Below are 13,306 nucleotides of genomic sequence, written 5' to 3' on the forward strand. Positions count from 1 at the left end.
TGAATGCTCAATAGCCAAATGTGGCCAGCCGCTCCTGGATTGGCAGCACAGATGTAGAACATGTCCATCTTTGCAGAAAGTTCTACTGGACAGTGCCTACTGTCCTACAAATTTCCACATCTGAAATGCTTCGCTCCGGGGTCCCACATTCTGACCTCAGACTCCCTTCCTTCCTATTCATTTTTGGACTTCATTGAGCTCCTCAGGCTGGAATCCCTACATCTCCACAGCCAGCTGCTCCCCTCCTGGGCTGCCTTGGCATCCCTCCCCTTGAGCCAGGATCCACCCTGAGGTTCATCATGGGATCTGCTCTCTTCCCTTCTTTCTGCACGCCCGCCACCTCCTCTTTCTGCCTGACCTGTCCAGGGGAACTCCAACCCAGGAGCTGGGGCCAGCGGCCTTCACTCCCGCTCCTGACACTGCCAAAGAAAGTCACATCCATGCAGACCGTTGTCTCTACAGATCATGGCCTCAGAGTTATCAGAGCAAATTCAGCTTCTGCCACATCTTGACTAAATGTCCTCAGGCAACCACTCCAAGCCTCCCAAAGGATGAGCAAGTCACCAAGCCAATCAGAGGCATGCTGGTGGGTTCAGTAAATGACATTTTACCCAACTGGGGGCAAGGAGAATCAACATCAGGGCTTTTTCTGGAACTATAGGGAAAGAAAGATTCTTTTTCCAAAAGTTAAATTTGAAGGATTTGGCCATTTTGCCACCATGGGGGAGAGTCTGCCTGACACACAGAAGAGCACAGCAGAACCAAGAGATAGAGAGATTTCTAGCATCTGGATCCAGCCATACCTGAAGCCAGTGTCCCTTGACTTCTCAATTATCAGAGTCTTTACATTTCCTTTATTTAAGCTAGTTCAAGTTTAGTTTTGTCATCTGCAACTAGTACAATTACCTATACTGTGTCTAAGGCCAAGACCTTGCCCCTGACTCCAGACCCTCCTAGACAGCGCCATTTGGCTCTGCCAAAAGCTAAGGGGATCAACTTCTCCCCCTCTTATGTTTTACACTCTGTTGGTGGAAGCATCACCCACCTGATCTGAAAACTTAACAGTCATCCTCTATTCTCTCTCCTCCTATCTCACACTGCCCGCAATTCTTAGTCACCAAGTCTTACAAACTTTAATTTGTGGACATTGTTCAGACCTGCACCCTCCTTTCCATCTCTCCTGCCCACACCAATCCTTCATTATCTCTTACCCAAATTATTACAAAAGCAATACAAAACCAATCCACAGGTGTACAGTGAAAAGTCAATTTCCTTCGCACCCTTGTCCCCAGCCACCCTCCCCAAAGGCATCTACTGTTACTCTTTCTTATCTGTCCTCCCAGAAGTTTTAATATCTCTGTATGTGCCTCCCTTTTGAGAATTGAAAATGAAAGAATTTTCAGAACATTGCATTTTTCTTCACTGAGCTTGAAGTTTGTTTCATATCAGTAACAATTTTTTCTTTTAATGGCTGCATAGTATTCCCAGGATAGATATCTTATAATTTGTGTAACTTCTCTTCTATTGATGGATATTTTAGTTGTATTCCACTTGTCTATCAGCACATAACAAAGTCCCCAAAACCTACTGGTATAACGTGACAACCATTTTTTTTTTTTTTTTTTTGAGACAGAGTCTCACTCTTTTGCCCGGGCTAGAGTGCCGTGGCATCCGCCTAGCTCAAAGCAACCTCAAACTCCTGGGCTCAAGCAATCCTTCTGCCTCAGCCTCCCGAGTAGCTGGGACTACAGGCATGCGCCACCATGCCCGGCTAATTTTTTCTATATATTTTTAGTTGTCCGATTAATTTCTTTCTATTTTTAGTGGAGGCGGGGTCTCGCTCTTGCTCAGGCTGGTTTCGAACTCCTGAGCTCAAAAAATCCGCCCGCCTCGGCCTCCCAGAGTGCTAGGATTACAGGCGTGAGCCACCGTGCTCGGCCCATGACAACCATTTTATTACGCTTGTGGGTTCTGTGTGTCAGGGATTCAGGCAGGGCGTAGCGGGGCCAGTTTGTCTCTGCTCTACAATGTTTGAATCTTCAGCGTGGAAGACTTAAAGACCTGAAGGTTTGAAGGCTGAAGCTGAATTGAATGGCTGGAGACTGGGATCATCTGGATGCTTCTTCACTCACTTGTCTGATGCCTGAACTGGGATGACTCAAAGGCTAAGCTCAGCTGGGACTGTGGTGCCTTCACCTGGCCTCTCCACGTGGTCTTGGCTTCCTCACAGTGAGGCAGCCTCCAGGTAGACAGACTTCCTGCGTGATGCCTCAGGGCTCCCAGAGCTAGAGTGCCAGCAGAAGTTGCATATGCTTTTATGTCCTAGTCTTGGAAATCAGAGCGTCACTTCCACCATGCTCTGTTGGTTGAAGCAGTCATCAGCTCACCCAAGGTTCAAAGAAAGGGTACAAAGATCCCACCTCTCTACAGAGGAGTGCTAAAGAATCTGCAGCCACGTGTTAACACCACCAAAGGTTATTTCCAATCTTTTGCTGTTGTAGTTCATTTTACACCCTAACATCTCTTAAATCCATTCATTTCTCTGCACCAGACCAAGACACCATCATCTCTGATCTGGAGCATCCTCACTGGTCTCTTGCAGCCACTCTTGTGCCCTCCATTCTGTTCTCCTGAGAGCAGCCAGAGGGATCTTTTCAGAGTGCAGATCAGATCGCATCCCTTCCCTCTTACAACCCTTCCGTGGCCCCCTCACCACTCTTGGGCTGAAGTCCAAACTCCTTACCTTGGCTTTCAAGGCAGTGCAGGGCCTCACTTCTGCCTGCCTCTCCAGCGTCCTCTCCTGTCACCATTCAGGACCTTCAGTTTGAGTTGCAGGAGTTCTTCCCACCTCTCACCCACCCCACCCACCCACAGTTAAATGAGTAAGGAGTACACAAAAAGCACTTAAGCCCTTTGCACATAATGAACATCATATGTTTGCTACTACTATTAGTCTGTGGTCAGTAAACTCTTAATTAGCTGCATACTCAGTGCCAAGCTCTATGCAAGGCTCTCAGATACAACAGTGAACAAGAAAGATGTGGCCCTGTCTTGCAGAGCTCATTCATCCCTCTGTCCCCAACCCCTAGCACAGGAGAAACACAATGAATTTTGAAGGCATGACAGCATGTTTGTGCAATGGTGCTTGATGAAGTTCAGAGAGGCACAATGACTTTCCCAAGACCACACAGCAAATGTGGGACAAAACCAAGGCTGAGAGCACATGACAGGCATGAAGCAGACACAGATGCCTGGCACTGGGAGATGGGCAGTTGGCACACACTGCCCAAGGCAGAACTGGGAATGGATTGGGAAGGTAAAAGAGAGGCTGTCTCGTTGGCTCCTTCCAAAGGGGAAAGGGTGAGTCCCTTCTCTCCAACGCCTCGTCCCCCACCCCAGCTCCCTTCTCAAGGGAAGTGGGACCAATCCTAACAAGGGAAGGGACTCACAGAGGAAAAGAGGATGGATCAGTGAGGGATAAGGGGCTCCTGATGCAAGCAGGAGGAGACTTGCCGGTAGGCGTCCCTTGAGAGAGGTGGGCTCAGCGAGGGGTCGGGGCGCAGAGAGAGTGAGATGGGACTCTGTGATCAGGGTGGGGGCTCGGTGAGCAGATCTGGGTTTCTGTACTGAGCTGGGGGCTCCATGAGGGGGATGGAGCCCAGAGAAGACCCTGAGGACACAGTGAGGAGATGAAGACTCAGTGAGGGGATGCGTCTGAAATGAGAGGGGTGGGAAATTGACCGAGTGAGTTTCAGGAACTGCATGAGGTGGAGGGGCCTAGGGAGGGGGGGGGGATCTCCGTCAGGGCCTGGGGTCTCAGGGAGAGAGAAGGAAACTCTGGAAGGGGCAGGGGCTGGGGGAGCTGCAAGGGACCGCTAGCTGCAGAGCCGGCCCCTGGGGCGGGCCGGCGCCCCCTCCTCCTCCCGCCCGCGGATCACCCCCGCCCCGGACTGCGGCGCAGGCGCGAACCGAACCTGCTTTTGCTCTGCTCCCGCTCGGGTTCCCGCTTGCTCGGCGGAGACAGCAGGGAGAAAGGTGAGCTTCGCCCTGCTCCACGCGCCGCCTGTTCCTCTCCCCCCAGAACCCTCGCCCTCCCCCTGCACCCCCAGCCCCCGCGGTGTCCCGCCCGGGGCGGGACGCCTGCACCTGAGCCTTGGGCTTTGGGAGGTGGGGTCTCGGGGAACTAGCAGGGGCTAGAGATAGCACCAGCCCCATTGCCCTTCCACACCTCAGGGTTGACAGCCTGGGCGGAGACTTCAAAGGACAAGACCATCCCTCCACCTGTAACTAAAAACCCATTCCTACTCCCCTCTGCCTCAGTTTCCCTCTAGGGGAAAGGACGCAGTTAATCTCGACCCCGGGGACCGGTAGTTAGTGAGAAAGAGTGGGGCGGGGGGTGGTGGCTTGATTTCCCTTGCTACCCAGCCCTCCAGGAGGGCGCCCCTTCTCCCCGCTGGGCAGCCCCAGACCCTGGAGTGGGAGGGTCAGGGGGTCTGGGAAGGAGAACGGAGTGAGGCCGTGCAGAGACAGCAGATTCCATCCAGCCGGGGGCCCTCGCGCCCGTCACCTTCGCGTACGCCTCCCTCCTCTGTTTCGCCGCCGCAGTATCCCCCCTGGGACAACGCAGCCCCCTCCTCTTCCTGTTCCCTCCCCACCAAGCTCCTCCCCTCTCCCGGCTAGGGACACCTCCCTAGCGGTTCCCATGGCAACCCTGGTCCCGGCATCTGCTCCCGGTCCTCGGCACCCTTTCCCCTCTTCCCCACCCCGCCCCGCCCCGGCTAGACCTCCTTCCTGCAACCCTAAAATGGGAGGGGGGGGCTAGGCCTAGGGGGAGGCACCGTCAAGGTCACCTTCCTTCTCCAGTACCCGCAGGGTTGAGTGATTATATATTGCGAGGGAGGAGGAGCGGTGAATTGGAGAGGAGGAGCTGACCCGGCCGACAGTCCCTGAGTCCCGTCCCCGCCCCCTCACCTGCGGTCTTTAATTAAGGGTCTCTGCACTGAGGCTCCGATGGCCCCCCGGACCCCCATTCGCGCTCACCACCCGACCTCCGTAGGGATTGGAGGGCCCATCTGATTGGTGCCGTACCCTTCAGAAGCAGCATATTGTTCTATTTTGTTTGAAGCTGCTCAAGGGGAGAGGGCCATCGTGGGGGTGTGGCTCAGAAGCCCCATTCTTCTCCAGCAGCTCCTGGCTTTGGTTTTAGCCATACCTGTGTATGGGTACACAGGTACCTTCCCTTCCCAAAGCCTCAGTGTCCCCTTTTGTGAAAAGGAGTTTCTTAAATAGGTTTCTCTGGGAATCCAAAAGCCCTTAAGTCTAAGAGCGCCTAATCCTGAGGGCCCCTGACTTTGACCTCCCATGGAGTCAAAATTCCTTGGAATTTGGAGGCTGATAACGGGTAGCCCTGGGGATGGACCTTTTTAGGGCCTCGTAGCTTGGAGACTCCAGCCTTATTGGACAAGTGTCAGCTATGACAATTAGAGGGGCCATGAAGGGGAGTAAGCGTTTGGGGGGAGGGGAAGAAGAGGATCTCTCACTCCAGACACGGGGCCCAAAAAGTTCAGGATGAAAATAATTAACAAAGAAATTACAGTAATAATCACAACAGCTACCATTTCTCAGCACCAGACACAATAACTGTGTGAAACAGGTATGGTTATTAGCCCTGTTTTACAGATGGGGAAACTGAAGCTCAGAGAGGTGAAAGCATTTGTCTGAGGTCACACATCCAGGAAGTGGCTGCCCTTGGATTCCAATCCAAGTGGTCAGGCTCCAGAGAACACAGTTCCAGCCGCTGGCGGCCTCCAGGGTAAACGTGCACATTTACTGACACCTACAACCGCCAGGCACCGGGCTAAGCACTCTGGTGCATTGGCTCATTCATTCACAGTGCACTTAAGGAAAGACGGGCTAGGATTCCAGAAGGCCAGGGTGTCTAGGGTGGGAGGAAAAGCGAGTGGGGCACAAATGTTTGGGGGGTTGGGAGGGTCACCATGGCAGCTCTCACTGACCTCTCCCTCCGTCAGCTGCACCTGCCCCATAGGAATCCATGATGCCGAGCTACGATCGCTCCTGCAGCTGCGGCCGAGGCCCCAACGTGGAGGACGGCAAGTGGTATGGGGTCCGCTCCTATCTGCATCTCTTCTATGAGGACTGTGCGGGCACTGCTCTCAGCGATGACCCCGAGGGACCCCCGGTCCTGTGCCCCCGCCGACCCTGGCCCTCACTATGCTGGAAGGTAAGGCAGAGGAGCAAGTCCTCTGATTTCTGTGGCTTCATGGAGGAGATGGGACTGAATTTAAGGCTTAGAGGGGAGAAAGAAAAGGAATGGTGTAGTAGTTAGGAGTCTTGCAGTTTCAGGCAATAGAAAAGCTGATTCAAATGGGTTTAAACAATAAAGGGAAAACATTCCTGATTTTTTAGAAGAGACCAGAGGTTTGGTGCCTTCAAGCAAAGTTTGATCCAGCAGTCCAAGCCATTACATTGAGGATTTTGCAAGATTTCTCTTAGTCTTCAGAGTCGCCCTGGTACCCTACCCTTGGAGCCTGTTGGCTTCAGACTTTCCCCAGGTGTTCTCCAAGTGGCTGCTACAGTGCTGATCCTCAGACCTTCACTCCACACCATCCGAGGGAAGCTTCCTCCAGTATTTCCTTCAGAAAAGAAATAATGCAGAGTAGCCAAAAATTAAAAGCACATTACCACTGACATTATCCCCCCGAAAAGAAAAACACTTAGGTGTAAACCTAACAAAATATGTACAATATGACGAAAACTACAAAACTCCAGTGAAAGATATCAAGGAACTAAATAAATGGAGAGATAGTCCATGTTCATGGATAGGAATACTCATTACTGTTAAGATGTTAGTTCTTCCCAACCTAATCTATAGATTCAATACAATCTCTATCAAAATCCTAGCAAGTTAGTTTGTGGACATCAACAAACCGATTTGCCAGTTTATATAGACAGGCAAAAGATCCAGGAGAACCAGAAATTAAAAACACATTGCCATTTACGAGAAACGATGCTTTCATTCCCAGAAGTCCTGACAAGCATTGCATAGGCTCTGATTGGGTCACTGGCCATCCCTGAACTAATTACTAATTATGGCCAGGAGATGGGATACACTGACTGGCGGAAGTCGGGTTCCTCTCACTTAAATCTTACTGTGGTTTTCCAATGATCTACCGTTGCCAGGGCAGTGGAAAGATGTGAGAGAAACCCAATTGAAGTCTGTAACAGCCAGGGACAGTGGTCAGCCAGGGTGCGCCACATGGGTAAAGGTGTGGAGGTGACAATGAGCTGAGTCCCTACGATGAGCATTGCTCTTTGCTAAATACTGTAGGGAGACTGAGGCAGAGGGTCCCTCCTGCTTTCGGACTTCACTCTAGTGGAGAGGTGAGGCACCAATCTGTACAACCTCAGGTCAGGTGTGCAGAGGATGCCAGGAGAGGAAACAGTCTCAGTGCCTGGGGTGATCAGGGAAAACTTCAGGGGAAGATGAGTACATATTTAAAATTTTTAAGCAGGATCTGGGTGTGGCAGCTTATGCCTGTAATTCCAGCAACTCAGGAGGCTGAGGCAGGATGATTGCTTGAGGCCAGGAGTTCAAGACCAGCCTGGGCAACGTAGTGAGACCCCATCTTAAAAAATGATAATAATAGGCCAGGCGCGGTGGCTCACACTTGTAATCCTAGCACTCTGGGAGACCAAGGCATGAGGATCGCTTGAGGTCAGAAGTTAGAGACCAGCCTGAGCAAGAGTAAGACCCATCTCTACTAAAAATAGAAAAATTAGCCAGGTGTGGTGGCTCATGCCTGTAGTCGCACCTACTTGGGAGGCTGAGGCAGGAGGATCGCTTGAGCCCAGGAGTCTGAGGTTGCTGTGAGCTAGAATGACGCCACAGCACTCTAGCCCAGGCAACAGAGCAAGACTCTGTCTCAACAACGATAACAACAAACAATAATAATAATAATAATAATAACGTAGCCAGGTGCGGTGATGAACACTTGTAGTCCCAGCTACTCGTGAGGCTGAGGCAGGAGGATCACTTGAGCCCAGGTGTTTGAGGCTGCAGTGAACTACGATCACACCATTACACTCCAGCCAAGGTGACAGAGAGGGACCCTGTATCTAAAAAATAAATAAATAAATTTTAAGCATCTTATTGCCAGGCACTATGCCAGGCTTTTGTGGACACAGAATTTAAGAAGACATGGTCCCTGGGGAGGGGTATTTGTATACATAAGGAGGGCAATGCGCACTACCCGAAGGATGGACATATTTCAAACACGGACTTGGGGGGGGGAACCAAGGGCAAACACACGTAACCTAAACATCTGTACTCCCATAATTTGCCGAAATAAAAAAAAAAAAAAAAAAGAAGACATGGTCCCTGTGCTTAAGGAACACCTAGCTGTGGTTCATTTAGTCATTCAGCAAACATTTATTCAGTCTCTGTTCTGTGCCAGTACTGTGCCAGGCGCAAAAGACACCTAGTAAGCAAAAACAGGCCCAGTCTCTGCTCTCACAGGGCTCTCAGTCCTGGGGGACAGGCAGACATTACTTAAACGGTAACCAAAATACAAGTCCAAGTGTGCACCAAGGTGAGTGCATTGAAGAATGAACGGGCATGAAGTCTGCACAGAGTGCAGAGCAGGGGACCTGACCCAGTCCAGGGATCTCCTCCCTGAGGAGGTGAGGTTTGAGATGAGATCTGGCAATGCATAAGAGTAGAGAAATAGAGGGTAGAAAGGATAAGGGGATAAGGTGGGACCCAATAATGATGGAGGGGCCTCAAGGTTGGCCAGAGAAACCCACTGTTAGGAGGGAGCTGGGAAGGAAGTTAACCAAGAGGCCTCCAGATTCCAAATAGAATTGGGTGTGGTCGTGTGCACCTATAGTCCCAGCTGCTCAGGAGGCTGAGCCCAGGAGTTCAAGACCAGCCTGGGCAACATAGAGAGGCCATCTCAAGAAAAAAAGGAAATTAAAAAAAAAGATTCCAAATAGAACATGACAATTTATGTCCCCTGGCAGTTAGACCCCAGCAGGTATGTTCTATGATTTCTGTCTCTCCAGTTTGGATCAAGGGGTTCCCTTTAAGTGCAGTTGGGATCCAAGGCCCCTGCCTGACCCTGACTGCCTCTGTCTGCCTCTCCCCAGATCAGCCTGTCCTCAGGGACCCTGCTTCTGCTGCTGGGTGTGGCGGCCCTGACCACCGGCTATGCAGTACCCCCCAAGCTGGAGGGCATCGGTGAGGGTGAGTTCCTGGTGTTGGATCAGCGAGCAGCCGACTACAACCAGGCCCTGGGCACCTGCCGCCTGGCAGGCACAGCGCTCTGCGTGGCGGCTGGGGTCCTGCTGGCCATCTGCCTCTTCTGGGCTATGACGGGCTGGCTGAGCCAGGACACCAAGGCAGAGCCCTTGGACACTGAAGGTGATGGCCACATGGAGGTCTTTGGGGACAAGCCAGAGCAGCAGCTGTCCCCCATCTTCCGCGATGCCAGTGGCCAGTCATGGTTCTCGCCCCCCGCCAGCCCATTTGGGCAGTCTTCTGTGCAGACCATCCAGCCCAAGCGGGACTCTTGAGCTTCCCATGAGGCCAGAGGAGGAGCCAGACCTGGGGTCTGGACCCTTCCTCCTCCCCACCACACCCCGCCCTCTCATTGTCTCCCCATCTTCTCCCTTCCAGCAGGGCCCTTTTATCTAAGCCCCCAGAAGGCCCATCTCCAGGTCAAGCCTGGAGCTCAGATCCCTGTGCCCCTTCCGCAGGGGTAGGGCCCAACGTATCCAAGATGTCAACTTCCCTCAGGTCCAGACTGCCCACCCACCCCTCCTTCCCAAGGCCCTTCAGGGGCAGAAGATGCCTCCCTCAACCCATCCCCACTCTTCCTCCGTGTGACCTTGGGCAAACCCCTTACCCTTTCAAGCCATCAGGTCCTGCCTGTCTGCTGCGAGGGGTTTGGACCACATTCTGGAGTTCTGTGATGTTCCTATTCGCCCAGGATATATGCGCCACCCTCCACAGACAGAGGTGGGAGGGGCGATCATTCTCCCACCAGGCACCTCACTTGGACTGCCCCTCCAGGACGGTGTGAGAACGTGGACCCTCGCGGTGTGCTTCCTACCTGGGTTTTGGCATCAGAGCCCCACAGCTCACCACCGAGGGCAGTTACTAACCCCAGCTTACAGGGGGTGATGGAGGCAGGGAGGTGATATGTCCAAGCTCACACAGCAAGGCTAGAACCCATGTCAGGCTCTTCCTGGGCCAGTTCTAGTTCTGCAGCTGGAGCAGAACCCCGCACGTCTTGGTTCCCAGGGGATCCCCATGGCAGAAGACAGGTTGGGCCCAGAGAGAGTAGCTGGTAGCCTGATGGCCCCACGTGGCTGCAGAGATACGTTGGATGTGGATTGAAAGGGTCTCTAAGAGCCAGAGGGCAGGAGAAGTGGGATGTCTTTGCCCTTCAAAGTCCACCCACCTAGGAACCGACAGGGACAGGCCCTGACCCTGACCCTGATGACAAATGTGCCCTCTCCAGGGACACCAGTCCCTTCCTCCTACAGGCTCCCCAGCCAGAGGCGTCATCTCTTCTCGGTACCAGTAGGGGGAGCTCCAAGGCAGCTGGAGAGAAGCCTCAGGGCTCCCGCCCCGCCCCTCTCCCTAGGTCTCCTCCAGCCTGGAGGGCTTGGGGGAGGGTCCTCAGTCCTCCCTCATTAGGCCAGACTCTCCGTCCTTGTGCCCCACGCGCCCTCCCCACCCTGCACCCCCCCATCCCACCTTCCCTTCAATAAACAGCTGGGATGGATGTTGACTTTGCTTCCTTTCTCCCTGACGCTGGGGCGTGGGGCGGGAAGAAAAAAAACAGACTGTTATGAGCACCTACTGTGTGCTGGGCACTTAAATCCACTATTTCTCATTTGCTCCTGAGGATAACCCTTTGAGGGAGAGACCATTGTGTTCGTTTCACAGATGCAGTAACTAATGGCCAGAGAGGTGAAGTCCTTCCCTGGCGTGGGGTTCAGAGCTAGCCAGGTCAGTCCATTGCCTGACAGTGTGGCACTCCTGTCCCTGGGCGGGAAGGAGATTCCTCGGCCACCCTGAGAACCTACTGCCCAATCCCTGGGAGGAATGTGAGGCCGGGTGTGGGAGAGGGGCTGGGGTCAAAGGTGGGATCTTTTCCAGGGCCCTATTGGCACTTAGGGGCGCCAGGCCCTGTTCTCAGTGCCTTGCAGACAGGAATTCATTGAACCCTGATGACAACCTATGAAGTGGGGACTGTTAATCCCACACCTGGCTCCTAAATTCCAGACTTGTATTTCCATCTGCATCCACCTGGCTGTTGAATGTCAACTCAACCCGTTCTCCTCCCACACCCGCCCCTGCTGCGCTGTGATGGCCCTGCAATCTTAGACAGTAGCAGCCCCATCCTGCTGGCCGCTCCAGCCAAAACAGTGCAGTCATCCTCGACTCCTCCCTTTCCTCACACCCTGAGTCTAACCCATCAGCAAGTCCTGTTACTCAGCCTTGGACACACAGCCTGTAGCCACCCACCTCTCGCATGCCGCTCCCTGATCTGAGCCACCATCACCTCCCGTTTGGATTATTGCATCAGCCTCACCCTGGTCTCCTGGCTTCTGACTTTTGTGACCCCCCAACTCGCCAAGTCTAATCCCTATAGAGCAGCCAGACAGACCTGCTAGAACTTAAGTTAGGTCATTCATGTTCCTCCTCTGCTCAGAATCCTCCCACGGCTCCCATCTGACTCTCCCCGTGGCCTACAAGGCCCTACACAATTTGCTGACACCCCCTTCCTCTGTAACCTCAGCTCCCATCACTCTCCCTGTTCCTGTCTTCTCTCCAGCCACAGTGGTCTCCACTTGTTCCTCCAACATCAAACCAGGCCCCTGACTCATGCCTTTGCCTAGCGGTTCCCTCTGCTGGTGAGCTCCTGCCCAGCCAGCCACGCGGTCACTTCCCTCGCTTCTTCAAGCCTTTGCTCAAGCATCACCTGCTCAGGGCTCCCCTGAGCAGCCTATTTCAAAATGCAACCATGCACCCATCCATTTCCCTGTTCCCTGTGCACACTGGGTTTTGTTTTTTCCTTTCCCATGGGATTTATCACCTTGCAACATACCATATAATTTACTTACTTGTTATATCACTGTTTGTTACCTGTCTACCCCTGCCACGTATAAGCTCCACGAGAGCAAGAATCTTTACTTGCTTTGTTTACTGATATATCCCAAGTGCCTAAAACAGTGCCTGGCACATAGAAGACACAAAAATAAAAATTTGTTGAGTAAATCGATCTTAGTTTTACAGATTAGGACACTGAGGCTTAGCACCATTTGAACAACTTGCCCAAGGACGCCACGGCTAGTAAGTGGCAGAGCTGGGACTCACACGCAGGGAGTCGGGCTCCAGAGGTCACAGCCCTGGTCTCGACACTACACTGCCCCTCAGTTTGAAGGCCAGAGCTGGAGACTCAGCATGAAGTGCACACGAGTGTACTCAGGTGTTTGTTGCCATGTGGAAACGTGAACACAGTGTTAACAGATTTTTTTTTTTCCTAGAGACATTCAGACTTCTAACCTTCAGAGCTGTGAAAGAATAAATTGCTGTTGTTTGAAGCCACCTAGGTTGTGGGACTTTGTTATGGCAGCCCTAGGAAACTAACATAGGGTATAAATTGTTGCAGCCTACAAGAGAGGCGGTATCTAAATGGAAAATACACATGCCCTTTGAGTCCTCCCTCTTCTGTACCTGTAGGTTAAATTCTACATGTTGGAACACTACAGTGTGGTTCGTAATAGAAAGCATTTGGAAACAACCTTAAGTGCTCATTGGCAAGGGGCTACTTAATAAAGGTGGCACATTCACACACTGGACGCTACGTAAAGAACGAGAAAGCTCTTTATGTTCTGATCTGGACTGATCCCCAAGTTATATCGTAAGGTGAAAAGGTGCAAGGTGCAGAACACTATGACTACTTTTCTACATTTGTGTAAAAAGAATACTTTTGGACAATATTTGGCTGCCTTCAGGGAGGGGACATGAGTGGCTGGGGACAGGGGTGAGAGGGAGACTTTTACCCATTTTTAATTTTGAACTATGTGAATGTATTACATTTTTTAAAGAGATGTATGGGGATTTTTCTTTATGCATTCAGGGAATATTTTACTTATTTTTAAAGACATAGGGTTCAGCATTAGTTTTTTTCCTATATAAAGTTTTTCTGATATAAATGACAGGAAAACATGTTTACATAAATAAATAGATGGGAATGGAAAGATTTACATTATC

At 51.9% G+C, this 13,306-nt stretch overlaps 1 protein-coding gene across 1 annotated transcript; it reads left to right on the forward strand.

Moving 5' to 3' along the window:
* The first annotated feature begins 5,679 nt into the window (after nucleotides 1-5,679).
* On the forward strand, nucleotides 5,680-9,699 carry NRSN2 (neurensin 2). The gene is made up of 3 exons (XM_012665783.1): nucleotides 5,680-5,793; nucleotides 6,047-6,241; nucleotides 9,166-9,699. The coding sequence occupies exons 2-3, from the start codon at nucleotides 6,053-6,055 to the stop codon at nucleotides 9,589-9,591; spliced, it is 615 nt and encodes a 204-aa protein (XP_012521237.1). The 5' UTR covers nucleotides 5,680-5,793; nucleotides 6,047-6,052; the 3' UTR covers nucleotides 9,592-9,699.
* The last annotated feature ends 3,607 nt before the right edge of the window (nucleotides 9,700-13,306 follow it).

The sequence above is a fragment of the Propithecus coquereli genome, unplaced genomic scaffold (assembly GCF_000956105.1).
Source record: "Propithecus coquereli isolate 6110/MARCELLA unplaced genomic scaffold, Pcoq_1.0 Scaffold122, whole genome shotgun sequence".
NCBI lineage: Eukaryota > Metazoa > Chordata > Mammalia > Primates > Indriidae > Propithecus > Propithecus coquereli.

Excerpts from the sequence above, each read along its gene's own strand:
- NRSN2 (XM_012665783.1), top strand. The coding sequence starts at position 6,053 with ATGATGCCGAGCTACGATCGCTCCTGCAGCTGCGGCCGAGGCCCCAAC. Across the intron at positions 6,242-9,165 it reads GGCCCTCACTATGCTGGAAG|ATCAGCCTGTCCTCAGGGAC; the intron begins GTAAGGCAGAGG and ends GCCTCTCCCCAG.